This window comes from Gymnodraco acuticeps, unplaced genomic scaffold (genome assembly GCF_902827175.1).
Source record: "Gymnodraco acuticeps unplaced genomic scaffold, fGymAcu1.1, whole genome shotgun sequence".
NCBI lineage: Eukaryota > Metazoa > Chordata > Actinopteri > Perciformes > Bathydraconidae > Gymnodraco > Gymnodraco acuticeps.
The window spans coordinates 769,355-793,265 of NW_022991325.1; the positions used below are offsets into that span (position 1 = coordinate 769,355).

A 23,911-nucleotide genomic window follows, 5' to 3' on the forward strand; every position below is an offset into this window, starting at 1 on the left:
TTTAAATGTAGGCTACATTTTACACCAAAACGGAACACAAAAGCAGGACCAACCATCATACATTGAATTCCTTGACTAACAAGAGAAAGATTCCTTCATTTAAATAAATATTTAACCAGAAATGGGCCGGTTCTAAAGGGTTATTCAGTTAAGCCCGATGAGAGGGTATACAGCTGTGCGCATGTCATCATTAACAGACGTCGTTTAAAAGTGACGTTTGAGTGAACGAGGACATCCCAATTAATACCTGAGGACTCCTCTGTCCTCCCGTCACCTCCTCGTGTCTCTCGCTCGCATCTTACGGAGGCGGAGCTAAGACGTAAGGAAGGGACGCGAGTGAGGGAAAGGAGGAGTCGAGGAGGGGTATTAAGATGGGGCCATAGACCAGTCACGGTCAAAGTTCATTTTCTACAAATGTGTCCGTTTGAATTTTTTTTTTTTTATTGTCAGAATGTCCGTAAGATGGATTGTGAAAAGTGGGTCCAATTTTCACTTCTGAGACTATGGGGCCGAAAGATCAAAACCTGTGCTCAAATTGACGTCTCCCAATCAAATAAAAAGACTCACGTGACACACATACAGGAAGTTGTCTCGGAGTACTTTGTATACTTTTGTTTACCGTTTGTTTTGTTTAGCAGATACAATATAAAAATATTGGAGTTGATAGGAAGCACTTTTGAGGAAACAAGTTAGCAGTGAGGCCTGCTACTAGTTTGAAACTGAATGCACAGAGCAGATAATAAAAGCAAGTTTCATCTGTAGTGCCAGTATAGCTTTAAGCTTTGTAGAGCAGGGCAGAAAGCAAAGCGGGGAGTATCTCACTTTGGCTAAACATGGTCTGTTTATCTAATTACCTATGGTGATAAGAAACATTACTCAACAAACTAACTGAACACAAAGTGCATTGTTACCAGTTGTTTTTTAAAGTAGATATCTCTTCTGTAAAAGGAGTTTTTATTCAATAAAAGAGGCAATCACTTTTTGGGTAAATAAACCCAGAGGCAGATTTGCCATGTGCTCAGAAGTGCCTGAGTTGAATACATTTATTTTATGCCTCCCTGGCTGTTAAAAAGTAAGCATTCAGATTATTAAATACTAAGTATACCATAACAAACTAAATGCGTCTCATCAGAGAATATTATCTGTTAGGTCTGTTCATCCTTTAACTTCAGTGTTTTAACTAACTTCCTCTTGCCTTCTGCTCTACAAAGCGTCTGTGTCTCTGTGTGTCTCTGTGTGTCTGTGTGTGTCTGTGTGTGTCTCTGTGTGTCTCTGTGTGTCTCTGTGTGTCTCTGTGTGTCTCTGTGTGTCTCTGTGTGTCTCTGTGTGTCTCTGTGTGTCTCTGTGTGTCTCTGTGTGTCTCTGTGTGTGTCTGTGTGTGTCTGTGTGTCTGTGTCTCTGCGTGTCTGTGTCTCTGCGTGTCTGTGTCTCTGTGTCTCTGTGTCTCTGTGTGTCTCTGTGTCTCTGTGTCTCTGTGTGTCTCTGTGTGTCTGTGTCTCTGTGTGTCTCTGTGTGTCTCTGTGTGTCTCTCTCTGTGTGTGTCTGTGTCTCTGTGTCTCTGTGTGTCTCTGTGTGTCTCTGTGTGGTGTCTCTGTGTGTCTGTGTCTCTGTGTCTCTGTGTGTCTGTGTCTCTGTGTGTCTGTGTCTCTGTGTGTCTCTGTGCGTCTTTGTGTGTCTGTGTCTCTGTGTGTCTGTGTGTCTGTGTCTCTGTGTCTCTGTGTCTCTGTGTGTCTGTGTCTCTGTGTGTCTCTGTGTGTCTGTGTGTCTGTGTCTCTGTGTGTCTGTGTCTCTGTGTCTCTGTGTGTCTGTGTGTCTGTGTCTCTGTGTGTCTGTGTCTCTGTGTCTCTGTGTGTCTGTGTCTCTGTGTCGCTGTGTCTGTGTCTCTGTGTCTCTGTGTCTCTGTGTGTCTGTGTGTGTCTCTGTGTGTCTGTGTGTTACGTGCCGTAGTGGGTGCTGGTGTTTGGGTGTGTGTGTGTCTTTCTCTCTCTCCCTCTATATTGTCTCCAGGTGAAGCTTCTCCTCAGGTGCTCCCAATCACCAATCAGGGCCTCCATAAAGGACCTGAGAAAAGCTGCAGTCACTCTCCCCTTCTTCTCTGGCTGCATGGGTGCTGCATGGTGTCTATGTCTCTGTGTGGGACCTGATTATATTTGTATCTTAATTTGCTTTGCAAGTTGGCTGGTGAGCCCGTTTTCTGCTTGTCCATCATTGGTAATTAAACCTCCCTTTGTGGCTTCAGAAGATCAGTTTCCGCTCTTTTTTCTCGTGCCTGGTCCTTTCTGTGCTTTGTTACTTCCCTTCGTACCCCTAGATTAGGAGGGAACGTAACACTGTGTGTGTGTCTGTGTCTCTGTGTGTCTGTGTCTCTGTGTCTCTGTGTGTCTCTGTGTGTCTCTGCGTGTCTCTGTGTGTCTGTGTCTCTGTGTGTCTCTGTGTGTGTCTGTGTGACTCTGTGTGTCTCTGTGTCTCTGTGCGTGTGATGCTTTGTTGTGTGTCTTACCACATGGCGTGCATGTATGTGGGGGGCAGGCGGGGGCTGCTGACCGGGGTGCAGTTGTAAGACCTCATTATCCTCTCGGCCAACAGGAAATTGCGAAACAAGCTGGCCACCAGCAGGTCCTGACGGAACAACTTCTGGAACAAATCTGAGACAGAAAGGCAGAATGGAAATGAGGCTTCACACCAGAGACAGGAAAGGACTAGAAAACTAGAAAAGACAGGACTATACAACTAATTCAACCAAGATCAGTGCATATATGCAGGGGAAACACACGTAAAGAGGCATTGGTCTCTTGTCGAGTAAGCTTTCATTTTCTGGTGTTTTGCGTTTGAGCATGCTAGTGCTTATTTTACAGCAGTTAATTAGTTTTTCACATTTGTTACTATTCCAGTTTATCTTATAAAGAGGCCCTTTTATGCTTTTTCCCTTTTTTTTTGTGTTTTGGCCAAAATGGACATTGACATCATAGTACTGTATAACTCTTGTGCTTCTTTTGGCTAGCGCTCCAACACATTGTACAAGATAGGCTAATGGGGGGGACATTTCTGACACAAATCCAAGCGGTTGACCAATCACAACAGAGCTGGCCAGCTAACCAATCAGAGCAGACTGGGCTCTGGTTTCAGACAGGGGGTGAAAAGAGGTGCTGCAGCACAGGCAGTATGAGAAAAATAAAGAGCTTTTTGAACATGAAAGCATAGAGACAGACATGTGACAGGGGAGACACGAAATACTAATATGAACCTGAAAATCAGTTTAAAAGGACCAATTTAAACAAAGTTTGTTTCATGATGTTCTTCAAATTTCTGGGTGTTTAGAATAGAGTCTGGTAGCTTTGAGGAGAGCATTTTCATTTTTTAAATAAATCCAAAGATTGTGCAAACGCTGATTTTTTAAATGATATATTCACTTCACAGGTGTTTCCATCATTTCCAAAGAGTTGGAGCAAATCAATATTAAATACCACTACAAGACCATTTATCTCTGGAAGGAATTTTGATTGTAACCTTTCCCACTGAAGACAAAAGCCAGTTAGTGGGAAAGACAAGGCCTGGAATGAGTGAATGAAGATAAAACAGGGCAAAAGGAGGACGTTTAATTAATTGCCACTTTGGAGAGATAAACAGGCTAGTTTCATATGCTTACAGAATATAGAGGACAGTGATATGCAGATTGGGTCCTGGTCACATTTTCAACAGCTCATTCATGTATTAACTTACGCCCCTTTCACACCAACGCGTTTTCAGCTCCGGCTCGGAGCTGGAGCCTGAAAAGTACCGGTTTTTCCTGTTCACACCAGAGGCGCCGTCTCTTAGCTCCGGAATCCGGTTCACTTCCAGCTCCAAAAAATTCGGTCTAGAGGCAAGAGCTTCGAAGCTAAGAGGCGGCGTCGCTTATGTCTCTCTTACGTCGAGGCGGGTTGAAGTAGATGCTAAGACCACAAAGAAGTCTTGCATTTCGCATGTGATGTTTGTAAAGTTCCAAGTAAAGTCGTCCCTTGTAAAGTCGTCCGATGCCTTCCATTTCGTTTCGTAAGAGGATAACCAAAGCGAACAGCGCTTTAATACAATCGGCCATTGTTATTGTTGTCGATGTGAGGGATTTCCGCGCGGTTTGGATTTTATGAAACAGGCACGTAAACGGTGACGTCATGACGCAGCAGCGGCAGCTCTGGGCGGTGTGAACAGAGCGGGAGCAGAAAAGGGAAACCGGAGCTGAACCAGAAAAGCTCCCGCTCGGAGCTAGAAAGGGAAAAGCGCTGGTGTGAAAGCCGCATTATTCACGTTAATGGGGCCAGGCCAGTTCCATGCCAATCTCTGGTGTGTGTGTGTGTGTGTGTGTGTGTGTGTGTGTGTGTGTGTGTGTGTGTGTGTGTGTGTGTGTGTGTGTGTGTGTGGTGTGTGTGTGTGTGTGTGTGTGTGTGTGTGGTGTGTGTGTGTGTGCGCGCGCGTGCGTGTGGATTAGGTGTGCAGTGCCTTCATTACAGGGATTCTCTCTCTTTCTGGGACGCTTCATGAACAGCAGAGCCTCAGGGTTTAAAAGGCTTTGGCAGCCATCAGCATTGTCACATTTCCATTCGAGCTGAGAAACAGTTTGTCTCATACGAGTCTTTCAGTGTGAGTGTGAATGTGTGTGTGCTGCATACAAAAGACAGGTGAGCAATTAGATATGTGCTGCATGCAAAAGTCACTGTAAAAAAAGAGGATAGTATGAAGGCCTGTGGGTAGTGTTTAGTCTCAGTGTGGGTGAGTTTTGCTCGAGTGTGTGTGTTTAACTTGCTTTTGCGGTCGCCATGTTGCTGTTAGAATGATACCCCCAATTACTGTGCTAGAAACTCTAAACACAATTAATCTTTTTGAAACGCCAAACTGCACTTCTGGCTTTTTATATCAACGTCTTCACTATTTTCAACCTCGAGGGATGTTCTGGAAGTTTAGTACTGCTGATGCTTCACTGCTGTTTGTATTCAGGTGCCCTAAATTGGGCTCCCTGAGAGCTCAACACGCTGTCATTCTATATTTTATCCCAGGCAACATGGCAACAAATAAAGATTGTTTTCAACAGTCTTAAAGCGTTGTGTTAAGTGTTTCTTTAAAAGTGTGACTATCACTTTCAACACTGGTAACAGCAGTATTTGGGGCTTATTTTCAAAGTGTTGCTTATTGTTCTTATTAGGCGTGCACAATTTGATAACAAATAAGTAGAGAGGATTAGTTTGACCAATATTCCAATTCACGATATTGAGCTTTTGATTATTTTGGAAACGTTACTCACATGATCAGGTAAGGACTCAATATTAATTTAAATTGTACTTTAACACTACTTTGGCCTTAACCAAATATTGTGCTTCATGGTCCAAATTGGGATTATGATACTATTTTGATTCCATCTCATTCTTAAAGAACTCATGGTATACTATTGCCCCACAAGTGCATTGCGTTCCAAAAACAAGTGGTTACTAGAGCCTCTAAAATCATATGTGTTAGTAAGTACAATGGGAGCCAGAGCCTTCAACTATTGAGCTCCTCTTCTGTGGATATAGCTTCCAGTTTGTGTTCGTTAGGAAGACCCCCTCTCCACAATTAAGAGTGGGCTTAAGGCTTGCCTTGAGTCAGCTCTTTTTAAAATGTATACATAAACAACACCTATTGTACACATGTCCGTCCTAGGAGAGGGATCCTCCTCTGTAGCTCTGCAAGGTTTTTTCCATTTTTACCACATTCATTTTGGGGTGTTCCTGGTCAGATGTGAGGGTCTGAGATAAATGTCAGTGTTTCCCCTATATACAAATAGCGGCGGCTATTATTAAAATAATAATAAGTGGTGACCCTTTTTGATTGTTTGTTAGGTGGATTTGTAGTATTTGTTCAATAAAGGTGTATTTTGCTAAATCTTGAGACATTGCCACTGTATGCACTAGGCCTCAAGAGCCTTTCTTGTGCTGGCAGACACATAGAAACATATTGGCGGGGCGCACTTTGCACGCACTAAAAAATTCCACGCGCTCCACGCTCACATTTTGCCTTAGCACCGCTGCTATGACTCCATCCTAGGGGAAACACTGAATGTAATCCTTTCAGTTTGTGTTCAGGAGGCAGACATCGTCTAACAGTCAACAGTAGGCTCAACACTTTCCTTCTTGATAAAGCTTATAGTAAGGGCTGGCTCAGGCCCCTAGTTGTGCTGAAATACGCTCAGTCTGTCTGGTATAAGCTTAGACTGTCGGAGGACTTTCCCCTTTCATTTTTTTCACATCTTTTTTTATTTTCTGTCTGCACTCATTCCCCCAAAATGCATTTTAGTACCCGTGGCATCATCCCTGGAGTTTGGGTCTCTCCCACCTGGAATGTTGCCAGTATTAAAGGTTATTTCTTGATCATAAGTCATGGCTGTGCTGAACCCCAAGTTATCATTTTTTGCCGGCACCAGGAGGATCGTTTAATCCTGCCTGGATCCATCTGTTTTTTTTCTTCTATTTGTTAACATTGTCATTTTTATCATTTGGATTGTCTATTTGCAAATGTATCATCTTTTTTCATCTATACACACAACATCTATTGCACATCTGTCTGTCCTGGGAGAGGGGTCCCTCCTCTGTGGCCCTCACTGAGGTTTCTGACATTATTTCCCAGTTTATTTCAGGGAATATTTGTGAACTCTTTCCCTGTGCCTTGTTAGGGTCTAAAAACAGAGGGTGTGGTATTCTGTATAAAATGTAAAGCCTCCTGAGACAAATGTGTAATCTGTGATATTGGGCTATATAAATGAAATATGATTGGTTGATTGATCGATTAATTGTGCCGCACTAGTTTCTATCATTTATATTAATAGCGCACTCAAATCACTCAACAGAGATCTCGCACAAGTTAAAAAACTGCACATCACCACAAAATAATCCACTTTGTCGTAAACTATTCTATTAAACAGGTAGCCTCACCTCTGGGCAGCACGTTCCAGGCGATGGTGTCCGTGATGGCGGTGAAGATCCAGTTGAGCTCTCCGAGGGGAGTGCGTCTGTCGTTGAGCCTGCCAGGGATCCTGAACACACACACAACACAGATGGCAGTGTGTCAGCCGCGCTCACTGTACGTCCCATCACTGACTCAGAGCACCAAGTAGCAACTGCTCAGTAGTATTATCACAACTCATCTGAAGACATTTACATTTACAGCCACTTAGGCTCTGACTCACAGAGACTGACAATGAGTGCACGTTTGAATATTCATGCCTGCTTGAACAAAGAGGAGATACTGAAGGCTAAGAGCTGAGACTCAGAGCAGCGTGAGGCAGACAGGATGTGTCATTCTGTTTAGATTACAGGTACAGGTACGGAGACACACTAATCCCAGAGGCAGTGGTTATATGGAAAGTACTTTGACTTAAGAAGTATCAAGAATAACGTGCAAACATCCAAAAGTATGTTGTCAGCTGGTTGTTGCCTTTATTTAAGAAACACCAGGTCCAGTGGCTCTTCCTATCACCCAAATGCCCAAATATATAAAAATCCAGGTGCGTCATTAAAATATATGAATAATTCAAAATACATGTTCCTGATTTAAAACTAAATTATGTTTTGCTCTTGTTTGAGTCTTATCACTTCAGTATCATTAACCATGGTTATTACACAGATTAGTTGACTACTTGATTCTGATTGGTCAATTTGGAAACTCAGTGGTCTGCTGCTAAGGAAGCTCGAATCAAGGAATGTGCAGTCATATCAATCGGCAAAAATAAGTCTGATTTAATATCAGCTGTGGCCTAATAAACACATTCGTTTTTTAATAAGAAAACAACATTGAATACTTTTTGACTATTATATTTGATAATAATGGAGAGCACATGATTTGAATTCATAATGGCAGACAGACAGGAAGTCAACCGTAAAGAGAAGAAGTTATGGGCTCTGACAGAGTTTAAGTACCGGTTAATGGAAAATAAAATGTGAACAGACTTGCACAGTTACAGAAAACCGCAATCTGTTGTGCCTTCAATTTCAAGTTTGGTGCTGTCGCCGCAGTTCCAGCCATTGGTACGCAGTGGAACGGACTATTTCTTGTTAGCAGGGGCAAATCAAGGGGTAATATTATTAATAATTGCTTTCCGTTTTTAAATATGAACTTGTTGTAGGGCTACGCTGTCTGCATACATTTAATATGTCAATTTATTTTGGTTGCAATTAGTTATTATCACCACCCCAAGCCTGTGAGATGGGTAGATTGACTTTACTGATCATTGGCTAGAATAGTAGTGTATTAAATGCGATTTTACTATATTTGATCCATGACTAGGATACAGTATACAGACAACTGTGTGTTAGAGACATGAACTGTGTAAACCCAGTTATAATTCATCTATTTGAACAGAAACCACCGGCGCAAAGTCGGGTATTTAAAAAAACATATTTTAGTTATTCCGTAACTTGAGGGTGGGACGCCCTGGAAATGAGAGCAGGGAAATCTCTTTCAAACAGAGACCAAGATGATGCCAAAGTAATCACTGTAGCAAAGCCGAGAAAATGACCTTTACTGTACCTGGGATTCTGCCTGATAATGAACGTAAAGCCGTGAGAGAAGACAGAAAGTCAAGCTTGCTCACACATGTTACAGTTAATGTGAGTAAGTGAGTCATTCCTGTCTTGTATTGAAAATGGAGGATATGATTTAAAATTAATGAACAAATCGAGTGGTGCAGTGATGATGTATTTTTGTGGGCCTATTTTGAGGTTAGCTTAGCAAGGGCCACGTCAAGAAAAAGCAATGGGATTGTTCAATTGGATTTCAGAATATTGCAGCAAATAAGATGTTTGGCAAACATATTTATGATATTTACACGTATTCCGCAACAAAAAAAAATCCCACTTCTGATTTTTGGAGTGTCAATGTAACCGCCAAAAAAAGGCTAACATTAGGCTATAAGGCAGGGGTGGGGAACCTCCGGCCCCCGGGCGGTATACGGCCCGCGAGACCATTTGGTACGGCCCTCGAGGTAATTTATAAACACACGCAAAAAAGAAAAAAAATTAAAGACATCTAGACTGCAAAAAAATGAAACAAGTGAGTGCCTGTTCTTCCTGGCCAAGGTCAGGGTCCTTGAACACAACACGAGCCTAACGTGTCATCACGTGGTATGTGTCTCGTCTGACACAGAGCCGTATAATAGAGTGGCGAAGTCACGCCCATCTATTTCCGGTCCATGGGACCTTATTTCTGAAAAATAATGTATTGAAGTCAATGAAGAGAGAAAACGTATCTTTCGAACCCTTTTGAATTGTGCCATGAATTACACATATGATGTTTGTCAATCTTAAAAAGTCATTTCCATGTCAAAAAAGTCACAGTTTGTTGTAAACTGTTAAAATATAAGACTATGAAAAATACGCAACTAGAAAGACTACAAATCCCAGAGTCATGTAAGTGATGTCATAACTGATGTCACAATTGTTTTCCTCCGCTAAATATAAGAGATAGCTAAGATAAGATAACTTTAACAAGATGCCTGTGTGCTTAGTATCAGGTTGTTATCATACCTTGCTCGTTCTTTCGCTTCCCGTCTGATGAAAGGACCAGGAGTGGCTGGATCAAGTTAGCTACCTAGCTAGTAGCTAGCACGTTAGTTAGCATTACAGCCTTAGCCTTGTCATTTTTATTAGCCTTAATATAAAGTAACCCAAAATGTTAAACAGTAAGAGTAGTAGTCATATTTCGTGAACCCTTTGAAGAGTACTGTCACACCGGTGTGATCATTCTATAATACACAACTTAAGCCCGGGGGAGAAATGCTAACGCTACATTAGCATCGGCGATCTTTTCTACTTCATGCTATCTGCACAAATGGTTGACATAAACATTAAAAAGACCAGGCAATGCAGAGAGAAAGGAAGGCAGGCAGGCAGCTTTGCATGACATTCTTCTGGACGTGTTTCATTGTGGTGATAGCAGGGTTGCCAACTTTGGGTACCTGGCTGGAGTGAGATTTTGGTATCATGGGTTTGATTACACATATGTGCACGAAATGACTGCTATCGTGTCAGTAGCGGGACCTTAGCATATATAGGATATATATACAAATACACAACATTGGACACAGACTATAAAGGGCACACAGTTTCATTCACTAATGAAAATCAAACACATGTTTGTTTCCACTGTTTTATTGTGTGCCTGTCGCGATAAGCAATTAATTGACTTATCGTACGATAAATAAAAATGAACTCGATAAATTGCCATTTACATGAGGATGTGACTAGCAGTTTGAAAGGTTGGAAATGGTCATACAACGGTGCCGACAATATTATCGTTTATCGCAATAATTTCCGTGAAAATGTATCCAACAAAATTAATTATCGTGAGAGGTCTATACATGAAACACATACACAAACAAATCTACAGACTTACTCCAAACTGCCAAATATATTAATTAACACACTCTCACTCTCATATACTCTTTGACTCTATTTTGGCCTAGTAGAACAATAAGCAGCAGACTTTTACTTTTTTTCATTTCTACTGGATCTTAGATCTGCGCATGCGCAATACGGGGCGGCAGTGGTGGCCACGGAGTATTTGTGTTGGGTAATCTATGGTAGGGCCGCCTAACCCATACAGTGGTGGGGCTCAAGTCAGTATTTGCAATGTAATTACATACACGCTCCCCTTGACCGTGAAACGCCACGCGTGAGGTTTAGATTATTTCCCTGTCTCAATCCAAATTGAACTGTATGAAATAAAAAGGCACATTTGTCTTGTAGTAAATAAAAAGGGCGACCTGGAGCCAATCATGCAATTTCCCCACAGGTGAAAGAGTTGACATGCTGAAAACCCAACCCCTGCAGGGGGGTCTGGGGGGATTCTCCCCTAGGAGATCTTTTGAAATACTAACATAAAATACACATTCTGGTACTCTCTTGAGAAGAAAATAAATACATCTATTACTACACGACATATTAAAAAAAATGAATGCCATTTAGTTTTGTGTTACTTTGTTCTGAAAGCTGAACCTGCTGCTCCTCACAGAGAGAAGAGGAAGAGGCTGTGAATTACTTTACATTGTGGATAAGGGTGGATAGCCCCCATTGTTCTGTGTGTCAAAATGAAAGACAGCCCACACACCTATCAATCATCAAACCGTGGGGTCTTATTTCATTACATGTTGATTTCTATCAACACGTAATGTTGTATCGATGTATATAGATATTTACTACAGCAAAAGTATTCTCCGTCGGGACTTCCTGCAACAACACCACGCCGTTATCTTGATTCCGATTGGTCAGAAGACATTATCAAAGATGTTCTATTGAGAAGACGATCACTACGTGACAAAAGTTTTCAAAACCGTTTCTAGTCTTCGGTATTCTTGTTTTGGCGTGAGAATAGTTTGGGCAGCGTGAGAGCGTGAGATTGAGAGTGAAAGGCTATGTCACACGCCAGATGCGTCAGAGTTGGCAACCCTGGTGATAGTGAGGGTAGTCAATCGTTTTGTTGACAAGACAGTAGTGACGGCCATCTTGGTGACGTGTGTTGTTGTGCAAGACCAGAGATGTAGTTCATTGAGCGTTTCACACAAAAAAATGTGTTACTTCACAGTTTTACAGTATGACTGGCAAAATGATCTTTTAAATTGACAAACATCATTTGTGACCCGCTCTATCGAAATCAGTGGGAAGTCGCAACGGCTCATTTCAAAATAAACGTGGATTTGTGTAAAAAAATAGTTTTTCGGGGTTCGGGTGTTTTGTTTGATTTTAAATAAACAAATTCTTGGCTTTCAGAATATGAAACTTTTATTTCCAAAATCACACGATAAATACATGTTTGAAGTTTGTAAAGGGAAGATGACAGCTCTCACTCGCACCCTGCTGTTCCGCAGCTTCCCCTCCCTCCGGCTGAAATTATGAATGTAAGGCGTATAGTAATCATAGATAACACGGCAGGGTCCGTTACAGTTTGTTTTCATCTGATTTCAATTAAACAAAGTCTTGGCTTTCAGAATATTAAACTTGTTTCGGCAAATTCAGATGATAAATACAACTTTGAAGCTTGTAACGGCATAATTACATGCAGAGAACGGAGTAACTTAATGTCATAGCAGGCATAACAACAGCCGGTGTTTCTCGTGAGGGTTTTCCCCGGGAAACAAACACAATACACTAGGGGTGTAACGGTACACGTACCCGTACCGAAATTATTCGGTACGGGCCCTTCGGTTCGGTACACATGTGTACCGAAGTGTACCGAACGAATATAACGTTAAACTTAAAAAATTGAGAACGTGAACAACTTCTTGGAAGTAATCTCAGGTGCTGCGTCGCAGCATTCAGAGAATGTTGCTCCCATTGTGTTCAACGCGTCATAGAGCGAGCAAGTCATTTCATTGGACGAGAGGCATACTATGTCAGAGGGATGCGTTCAAATGTAGTCAGTAATTTGAGGAACTGTCTAAATGGCGAACGCAGATAAAGTTGAGCTGAAAATCCTCCAGCATCATTGAAGTCTCCGGTTTAGGAATATTTTGGTTTCGCAGTTACGTACAAGGATGACGGACAAAGACAGGTGGACCGAACCAAAGCTGTTTGTCGGCATTGTTCAACTAAAATTGGTTACGCGGCTGGCAATACATCAAACTTGCACACTCTTGAAAAGGCATCACCCCGAACGTGAATATCACCGGTACCAAAAGAAAAAAGACTGAAGTGCAAACCCAACTCCCGCTAGCATTTAAGCCTCCACCACTCGCAGAGAGTTCAGACCGAGCCAAAGCTATTACAAACACCAAATATCCTTATGTTGCCATGTTAGCAAAGCGCTACCTGGCTGTATCTGCTACCTCTGTCCCTAGAGAGGGTGTTCTCCACAGCAGGAGACATTGTTAGTGCCAGCAGATCTGCCCTTTCGGCAAGCAATGTGGACAAGTTCATCTTTCTTTAAAACAACATGAAAATACAATGACAAGCAAGTCATAATGTCAAACTGGCTGCTTAGGTACTAGTACAGTACAGTTCAAATACAGATTATTTCAGTTAATTAAAAAGCTGCACCTTAATGTTTATTTTATTATATTTTGTATTTATTTGAGTGAATATTCATAGTTTAATAATAATTAAAAACCCAAAACTAATAGTTTATGTTTTGTGAGTACTAGTACAGTAAAGTTCAAATACAGATTATTTCAGTTCATCGAAATGCTGCACCTTAATGTTTTTTTTATTATATTTTGTATTTATTTGAGTGAATATTCACAGTTTAATAATAATTAGAAAAAAATATGTTATGTTTTGTGATCATTTTTTCTGCTGTACCGAAAACGTACCGAACCGAACCGTGACCTAAAAACCGAGGTACGTACCGAACCGAAATGTTTGTGAACCGTTACACCCCTACAATACACACAAACGCAAAAATACACACACACACACACACATATACAAACACTCTCGCGAGTTTCCCCCAGACCAGTAATCCAAACGAAAATATCTTCCCTCCGTAGTATTATGATAATTTGCTCCGCTAATAATCAGATCGATGGATTCCAGAGAAGAGGAAACTTTAAAGGCCTTTTTCTCAAAATGATGACTCGTGACAGTCATTATATAATGTGACATATTTCGCTTAATATTCGGAGTACAAAAACAATCCAGATATCATTAGAAAGCTAGGAATCTCCTCTTTCCAACAGTGTATACAACTCAAAATGTGTCTTCGGGTCAATGCGACTGATTTCGATGGAGCACATCACATGTGTAATTCGTGGCACAATTCAAACGGGATCGAAAGATAATCTTTCTCTCTCCATTGACTTCAATACATAATTTTTCCGAAGTAAGGTCCCATGGAGGTCCACCGGAAGGGGAGGGACTTCGCCACTCTATTGAATGGCACTTGTAAGGTTTCAGCGTTAGAGTTCTTTTAGTTTATTGTTTTGTGTTTATTCTTGTGACAATGCATTTTATTTTGGTATTGACTATACCCTCTTTTTTCAGGTGTCTAGACTTCCTGTCTTTGTGTGTCACCTGCTAGCTTGTTTGTGGTCTCCTGCTCATGTTTGTTTTCACCTGTGCCCCATTACCTGTTGTGTGTGTATATATAGCCCTTCTCTCCTTTTGTCTTTTGTCGGTTCGTCTTGTCTCAACACCAAGTCCATGTCTGTACTCCCTCGTGAACAATTGAGCAACCTAGTCGAACCTAGAGAACTTTTGAGTATCCTAGTTGATCCTAGAAACCTTTTTACTTTGAAAAGTCTTTTGTATAATAAAATATATTTTTGAAGTCAAGAACGAATCGTGCATCTGAGTTCTTGTGAGTCCTTCGTGTCAGCGCTGGTCTGACAGGGGTGCAGATCTGACGGAGAGCACCGGATCGTCGCTCGGGTTTTCCAAAAATTGCAGTACCCATAAGGAGCCGTACAAATGCCGCAGTGTTTGCGTGGCTGTGTCTTTAGTTGAACGCCCAGTGGCGATCTGTTCATCTGTCATCCTGATCATACAGTCAATAACTTTGTTGTTATTAGCATCTGGTTAGCTAGCTATGCTAACGAATATAAGAAGCTTTTCTCCAACCAGTGAGGTAAAGGCACATCTTTATATGATCATAGTTATAAAAAAATAAGAGAATAAAGTAAACAGGTATAAAATACTATATGACAGTAAAAAAAAGTTGTTATTAATAAAGAAGAATACAATTTAAAAGGGGAGTGATTTGCAAAATATCCATAAAGAAAAAGAAAATCTTTCATATGGGTGTTGAGAGATGTATCCATAGATCTCCTAATGTTACTCTCAAAGTGCTCAAAGTGCACCAGATTGATGCTTTTAACTTTAACATTAAAAAAAAAATCTTCCCGGGGGAGCATGCCCCCGGACCCCCCTAGAGGACGTTAGGTCCCCCCCCCCCCACTTAAATCATGTCCACATGGATAGAAAACTAAACACATTTGCACACATCTTATGTCCATATCTTTCTGTTTTGGTGGTCATGCCACTACCGTGCACGTGCATGCATGCGCGAGTCATGGTAAGATATCTGGATTAAGAGGTTGCTTTTTCTTTGCACAGCATGAAAGAAAGGTCAAATGAATGGGCTGTGATTTTAGTGTTTTTAAGCAGAGGTCAATAATTTGTACGGCCCTCGGAGGATGTTGAAAAAATTGAAATGGCCCTTGAGAGGAAAAAGGTTCCCTAACCAATTGACCTGGTCTGTGCAGTATATCACAGTGCGCTCACTTCCTCTTTTAACTTCTTAAACTCAAAATGAAGCGCGCCAGCAGTCACGGTTTCTCTAGAACAACCCTAAATAAGTTCAAAAGACATTTGAAAGAAAAGTCAATTTATGCTTAAGTTATTTCTTCCAATCCCCCCACCACCCCAGAAATGTCATCATCCAGTGTCACACTACCAAACTTTTTGTCTCCACTGGGGTTTGATGTTCATTAGTTTGTGCACTGGAGCAGTGCCAAGAACTTGTCTTGAGATAGAAGCCAAAAAAATTGTTATATCATTATCTTTAAAAAGACTGACACTTTATTATATAGTCGTAGCACACATCTTGCTCATCAATAAGCACTTATTTTGACTTCTACAGCATATTATCAGCACCAAAGTCCACCAGCAGCCCTGTAAATGACTTCTAAGTACACTCAGAGAGTCCCTGTCCTAAACCTCCCATTTCCACCTCTAAGTGACAAATAATCATGAGGCTCCTGGCAGGAACCAGCCTCCTGTATAAGCATGAGGGCCAGCTCCTGAGCTCTTTGAGTGCTTGCCAAAGGCGTCTGGCAAGTCAGCACTAAGGATGAACACATGGAAGCATATTGGTAAAATGACAGATAGATACTGGTGATGGATGAATGAGTCAATGCTTGTGTCATATTTTCCATTTGTAATAATATCTTGTTTCACCCATTTTAGTTGTGCTCTGTCATCCTGTTTTATTCATATTTACAATGACACATATTAATAGTATTTTTCATTTTTTGTTACACTCATTAGAAAAGTGCTAGGCTATATTGTCTAGACTAGAGCAAACACATGTCTTTGGTCAAAATTGAATTAAGACCAACATCTGACTTTCTGTTTTACCAGTTACAAAATAATCATACCATAGAACTTCCAAAAAACGAATTCGAAAGAAAGAGACCAAACAGACTCCATACTAACTAGATAAAGATATCTGGTACCAACCTTTTTCCAAAACTTTCTTAAATTATATTTGTAGATTTGTGTTTTCAAACTCAGAAACTTTAATTACAATACAAACATAAGCTAATAATATCATTATGGGGGGAAAAGTAAGAGCAGTTAAATAAGTTAGGCTAGAAGCTAACAAGCCTAGCTTAGCCAAGTACCAGTAGCTGCTGTCTTACATGATTTACTGTGGGGAAGTTACCTTTAAATCATAAATTGAAATGTATAAAATCCTATATTCATTAATTAGAGTAGTTCATCATTGCACATGGGTTTGTAGGCTAAACTAAATATTTTGTAGTTACTGCGTTCGTCTTTTGTAAGGCAGTAAAATAATCTTTGTAATTTACCATTTAACCAATGCTACAGTTAGTTTGAGTCTCAAGCAGTTGCTGAGACACTACAGTAAAAATCACACTTGATACTAGTAGGCATATGTTTTTTTTACCAGGGTGATTCAAGCAGGAAAGCCATAGGAAATGCTTCAGCCAAGGAATAAGAAACCTGTTCATTGTACTTTAGTTTGGTGGATACTGCAATGTATATAATAATCCTAAACAAAACGCAATGCCACCAAAAAAGATTCCTCCGCATGCTGAGGAGGTTGACGACATTAAACGATCGTTAGACATGTTGACGGAGGAGGTATCTGTTGTAAGACAGCAACAGATAGCAATTATGAGCCTGGTGGAGGAAGTTAAAGCCCTGAGGCTAGAAAACTCCGAAAAAGAAAAGAGGATATTCTCGCTGGAAAATCGGGTGGATGAGCTGGAACAATACACCCGAATTAACAACATCATAATCACTGGACTGGAGACGAAACCCCGCTCATACGCCCGGGCGGCGACGAGGATGACCGGAGGGGACACAAGCGAGGAGAATGCTACATCTGTGGAGATACAGGTGACGGCCTTCCTCAACACCAAGGGAATAGAGATTGACAGCGACAACATCGAGGCCTGTCAAATCAGCTGGAAACCTCATATCAATCATGTAAAAGCAAAACTGGCTAAAACTATCGCAATATTGGGAAAAGCCAGATACATTCTGGACTACAACTCATTGCATACTCTCTATAACACACTAATATTGCCATATCTGATTTACTGTGTGGAGATTTGGAGAAACACGTACAAAACCAACCTACAGCCGTAATGCACATTACAAAAAAGGGCTATAAGAGTTATCAATAATGTTGGATATCTTGAACACACTAATGTATTATTTTTGAAGTCACACATATTGAAGTTCATTGATCTGGTTAAATTTAAAACGGCACAAATCATGTACAGAGCCAGACATAATCTACTTCCTAGGAAATTAAAAACATTGTTCGTAGACAGAGAGGGGGGGTATCATTTGAGAGGAAATCTACATTTGAAACAACTCAAGGTCAGAACAACTCTGAGAAGTATGAGTTTAACAATCTGTGGGGTGATTTCATGGAATGGTTTGGAGCAGGAGTTAAAACAAAGCACAAGCATCATTTAGTTTAAAAGGATGCACAGAAACACTTTTTGGGAAAACTATGAGAATGAAGAAAGGTGATTGAAGATGAGAAATGATTGTATATGTATTAATGTAAATGTAAGTAGGAATAACTTGCATAATGATTTAAAGGACAATCATTGATCAAGTAAGGGTGGGAATTAATAAGCATTTGCTTCCTCCTACTCCCTTTCGGACACATATGATTTAATATTATTATTAATATGAAGACTTTTTTTTGTTTTTTTTGTTGAATATACAAATATTACCATGAATGTGGATAAATACTGTATTATAACAATACGGTATCCTGTTTTTCACATTTGTTATTTTTTATTTGTTATTTTTTAATCTGTTCGAAATAAAGACTGAAAATGGAAAAAAAATGAAAATGAATACTCTTGTTCATGAACTCTCTAAAACAGGGGTGTCAAACTCAAGGCCCGGGGGCCAAATCCGGCCCACGACTTCATTTTCTGTGGCCCCACAAGAGCTCTGAAAGAATATTATATGTTTATTATACGGTCACATGGCGATTTACAGAAGCACGTTGCCCATAAACTACATGTCCCACAATGTTTCTCAAATTTGACTTTTTTCTCAGAATTTGACTTTTTTTTATTCAAAATATGACTTTTTTCCTCAGAATTTGACTTTTTTCTCAGAATTTGACTTTTTTTGTCACTATTTTCTCTCCAAAATGTCACTTTCTTTTCAAAATGTCAATTTAAAAAAAAACTTTTTTCCAGAATTTGGCTTTTCTTTTTAAATCATTTTGTGACGTTCTCACTGAAGAGACTTGCAATTACTTGCCCTAGACTTCTGCTTTCAGACGTAGTTAATTATGAAGTTATTACCCTATCAGATAATAATCCAATGCAGAGGCAATCATGTAATATAATACATTATTTAATATATATTATATATATATGTATTTTGATATAGTCTTAAAGTTACAACCGGCCCTTTGAGTGCAACCATAATTCCTACGTGGCCGTGATGAAATTGAGTTTGACACCCCTGCTCCAAAACAATGTTGGCGTTAATCGAAAAGACCAAATCATACCTTTATTAGAAGTGTTCATAATGAGATTAGCACTGCGTGAAAAAAATAATAAAAAGATTCATGCAATCTATCCATAGAGTTATGAGCCTCAACAGAACTGCTGTAAATCTTTGGATTATATGTGATGAAAAGCCTCACAAAGCTGGTTCTATGGTAACTACTGATGGGGCACCTCTTTTGCCTTTGTGCTGTATAATGTTTGATAGCATGGATACTAACAAGGCAGAAATATTAAAAGGTGCTTTATAGCACCTCGTCTGGATCAATAAACAATTAGTCTTGATACAAGATGTATACATGGTCACAGAGTCCTGTTTTAAAAGGGATTGACTGTTGCTCTTATACCGAGCAAAATGCCAAACAAAGGTTGACCACCTCGAGTGTTGGCACTGTAAAGCTGTCTCTTTTTCTCTGGCATCTCTGTGGAGCGGGGGCATGAAGTAACTGCAGAGGTGCCATCACACTGAAATGATCCTCTCAATAATGGAGACTAACTCCAGAGCCCTCCTAGTGAGTTGAGCAGAGCTCGACTTCACACGATGTCAGACACCAAGGGGTCGGGCTTGCCCATTTGGGGGGTCGGTATTCACTGTGAAAGACTCAGAGGGAGGCTGTGAATAGGGATCAAGCCAAGAAAAAACCCAAGAGAGAGTGTGTGTGTGTGTGTGTGTGTGTGTGTGTGTGTGTGTGTGTGTGTGTGTGTGTGTGTGTGTGTGTGTGTGTGTGTGTGTGTGTGTGTGTGTGTGTGTGTGTGCGTGCGTGAAAAAGACTGCAATTGAATGTGAGGCAAGAAGTGAGGTCTGCTGCAGATTGAGAGAGATCTGAGCGTATTGTAAAGCAGGTAAAGTTCACAAGGGACGTCGTGACTCTCTTATCTAACGCCTTTTGTGATTGGATACAGCCAGAATGTGTGTTGGATGTATGTGGGAAGCAGAGACAGAAGGGTTCACAGATGGAGGAGAGAATGAAATTCAAATCAACAGTGCACAACTTCTCAAAGCTGACATTATTTTTGAATGCATTACGCAACAAAGGTTTGTATTATTTCCAGGCCGATGAGTGTTTGATAGGCGCTTTCCAACTGTGTTTGACCTTTAAAGGTGTGAATATGAGTAGTCAGTTAGTGAGATGCCCATTGGCTGTTTGGTCGTGCTCATGCCCACCAGTGCAATTTGGACAGAGCCAGATAAGGACGAAGGAAAAAATGCTGCTTTGGGTATAATGCGAGACCCCACACACATTTTTGAGGCAGAAGAATAACCATCCATACTACATCTCTCAAAAGAAAAGCAACAGTCTTATAATTGTTTTGTTGCTAGGATACCACAGTCATCTGAGAAGTCAAAATCTATCAAAGATTTAGTCTTAAAATGTTAAGCCCTAGGCCTTAATATGCTTTTTGGAGTTTTCCCTTTCCTGTAGTGTGTTATTTAGGTTTGTGTGCATGTAAATAGTCAGCAAAGGCTAACATTTCCTAATGACATCACTATGCAAAACTTGCGCTTCTATTGGCTGGCGCTCCTACACCTTGTACTTGATAGGCTAAGGTACATTTCGGAAACATCTTTAATTGGTCACAACAGAGACGGCCAGCTAACCAATCAGAGCAGACTGGGCTCTGGTTTGGTGAAAAGAGGTGCTGCAGCACAGGCAGTATCAGAAACATAAATGGAGACATGTCACTGTAGAGACAAACATGTTTTTATTGCTTTCTTTTTTATGTGCACACAGTCTTGTACACTGTACTTTTAGTTAAACTTGTCTATATCTACTTGAGTTTGGGAGATTTAAGTGACCTGATGTCCACGGAAAAAAACAAGGTTCAAAAGGTGAAAATTGCACAGTTAATATTGTGTTTTATATTCACATGTTTGCAAGTGTAGATTTCTCAATATCTGTTACAACTGGAAATATTCTGGATTATCTGTTAATGTGTTGAAGTTATCTTAAAGTCGCAGTCATTTATATTGTGTTTCCACAAAAGCAAATCTAACTGCGAACATTGACATCATCAATATTTGTTAAGCTTATAAAGCTGTTGATTTTCATGCTGTACATGCGGTCTTTGATTAATTGTAGGAAAATAATTAATTAGTCTAGCCCTAATTCCTACATCTCTGATCTACCTGCTGGTTCTGTGATATGTCATGCTTTGATGAAGCATCTCATGCTTTGATGAAGCATCCCATGAAAAACGTTTGACTTTGTTAGCGTTATGACCCAGCTTCATAGGGCAGAGAGGTGAGATGGAAAATGGCTTTGGTTCCATTTTGATTTTATGAGCTCTGAGACCATCCATTATTTAACTCTGAGGGACCTTAGCTGAGTCAACATTTAGCCCTCAGGACAACATGCTATGAACAAAAACCGCAACTTAAGCATCAAGCCTCACTGATTAAAACAGAAGCAGCATATTCAGTCATATTCAGGGCCAGAAGGAAAGCCTTATACTCTCAACAATTGAGGCATTTAAAGAGGACGTACTGTGTAATGCTCATTTTCACCTTTGTAGAACATTTACAAAAACCGATTTAACACACTACAGGAAAGGGAATACCTACAAAAAGCACAATACCTTTAAGTTAATTAGATCTCCTATTTATTTGTTTAAACTTATTTTTGACATCTCTTATCTCACATGTTGTTCGTTTTTGGATCTCATATGAAACCTCACTATTTATATAAATGCTTGTAATTCATATCAAAGTGATGTCTCTCGTGAATTAAACTTTTTATTCAATATTGTTAGGAATCAAAAGCCCCTCAAATCCAATCACAGTGGAGCACAGAGCGTAATGCAGGGTGGGTCAGCACTTTCTGCAGCACAACCCTTCCTCTTGACCTTACTGGTGATATACAGTATATAACCCCCCCTCCTGCTGTGTCTAAAGCAGACAGCTAACAAGAAGAGCAGAGCACAGGATCTTAAGAAAGCAAGTGTTGGTTTGAAGCAGTCTTCATTCAGGCCTGACATATGATTGGTTATGTCTGTAGCTTTGAATACAGATCAAAAGTTGGCATTTCCTGACAGAAACCATTCAGACTTTCATTTTGACTCCAGAACCATTGTTAAACAAGGAAATCTGATGTTTCCATTCAATGTAAGTAATGCGTTCCCCAGGCTCTGACATAAATTGAGCCCCTTTTACACATGCACTGAAACCCTGAGGTTATATACAGGGGTGCACATAACTTTCTCAGTGAGGTACTCAGATTAGTACCTGGAGTCAGTGTTTGGTACTCCAACTTCTGGCTCCACTCAAAGTTATTAGATGAAGCCCTCTGTATCGCGAACGTTGGGGGGTGCTAGTGGAGTACTTTGTGATCACAGAGTGTGAACGTTGTGATCAGCTGTTTTAGCGCAGTTCTCCAGTGAAGGGGGGTGGGGGGGGGGAGTCTTCCTCAGCAGCCCTGTCTGTGCACACGGAGACCGACTCTGTCGTACGGTGATCTAACCGCCTTCTGGAAAAGCTTCACAAGTACGTCACAAATGCGCTTTGTGACAAGTGACGGTACGCATTTCAGATTGCTGCCGCGCATGCGTACCTGCGTACCAGTTATGTGCACCCCTGGTTATATGGACACAACCTGTTGGAGCTGTTTGTCAGCACAGATGTTGAAATCATGAGGAAGGTATAGCCAACTGACTTTACCCTGGTAACTTCCTAGCCCATCATCTGTGTATTAACCCATTGAGCCCAAGTGGGAATAAAGATATTAGTTTTCTGAAGATGTTTATATACCATGTGCACAAAACCGGAAGAAAGAACATTGAAGGTTGAGGAAAAGGGTAATGATAAACAAAGACGCCAAGAAAGTGGACAGAGAGATTCGTGAATTACTCTGAGTAAGTGCTGACATCAAAGTTATCAGACACATTTAGGGAAAACAAGAGACTTGCTGGCAACCTGATTGGTGGTTAACAACGACACACCTCGCCAAAACAAAACTGAGTATTTCTGTTATCAGGTCTAAAAGTGAATTATAAGAAAGTTGTGATGTAGGTGGGTGCTAACAATCTAATTTCAGCAAGTGAGTCATGAAATACCTTTCCAGTCTTTCCACAAAACCATATCTTTATTCTAGTGAAGCAAATGGAAATGAGAAGTTGAGCATGAATGAGCGGTTCAATGTTATGTCTTGTTATGTAATGTAAATCCCACTGACAGATGTTGGTCAGGGCTGGGATGTCTGAATGAAAAACAGTGAGAGATAAACAGAAAAAATATCTTATTTATTCAAAGGCATTCATCCTCGCTCTAGTGGTTTCCTATCCTGCAGTAGCTTTACGCACAGTACTAGGGCATTTCCTGCATAATGCTTATCCACTGGAAAGAAAGGCTCTTTGAAAGAAGAGGAGAAGGAGTTGACTGAATAGGGGGGGAACAAATCAAAGAAGCTATATAAGTAAATGATTAATACGAAAGATGATTAAAAGGTAAAAGAAGGAAGAACAGTAAAAAATAAGACCCGGAGAGGTAGGAAACATGTCACATTATGGATAATCCTCATTAATCTTGTGGGAAACAAGTTGAGAGTAAACATGTATATTCCACACAAATGATTCACTGACTCTGGACCAATTATTGAGATTTAAAATAGGCTCAGAGGGCTGCAACAAACGACTCATTTGATAATCGATTAATCTATCGATTAATGAAACGATTAATCGACTATTCGGACTATCACTGTACGCCTTGCACAACTTCTCAAACGCTCTTATTTAGCCATCAACTTTTAGATTTAGCTTGAGGTTGTTTTAGGCATGTGGAAACTAACAATGAAGACAATAAAGATGAATATTTGATTCAAAAATACATATATTATTAAATTAACTAAACAAATTGTTTACAAAATTAACATTGCTTTTTATTTAAATTAAATAAATAATATTTCAAAAGAAAACAAAAGAAACAACAATGTTTTAACAAATCGTATTAAATAATCTGATGACAGAACTGTAAACAGAATAGCTGAAACTTTAACAAACTAAATAACTCAGTTTCCTCTAATCATTAACCCATGTTTGTATAATGTAGTTAACTCCGTGTGTTGCTGCTAGCATACATAACACCTGACGTGGAAACGTTACTCGTGGATGGAGCTACAGAGCTACTAGAAAGACAGTCGAACCCGGTACATTCCTCCGTCTGAATGTGGAGCACTTTTGCTAAATGTTTAG

The 23,911-nt window shown here is 40.3% G+C and overlaps 1 protein-coding gene across 1 annotated transcript in view; it reads right to left on the minus strand.

Moving 5' to 3' along the window:
• The window catches only part of rptor (regulatory associated protein of MTOR, complex 1), a 262,325-nt gene that overhangs the window by 97,906 nt on the left and 140,508 nt on the right, over positions 1-23,911 (minus strand). The window contains 2 exon segments of the mRNA XM_034240379.1: positions 2,501-2,645; positions 6,939-7,039. Of these exon segments, the coding sequence (XP_034096270.1) occupies positions 2,501-2,645; positions 6,939-7,039 (246 nt within the window).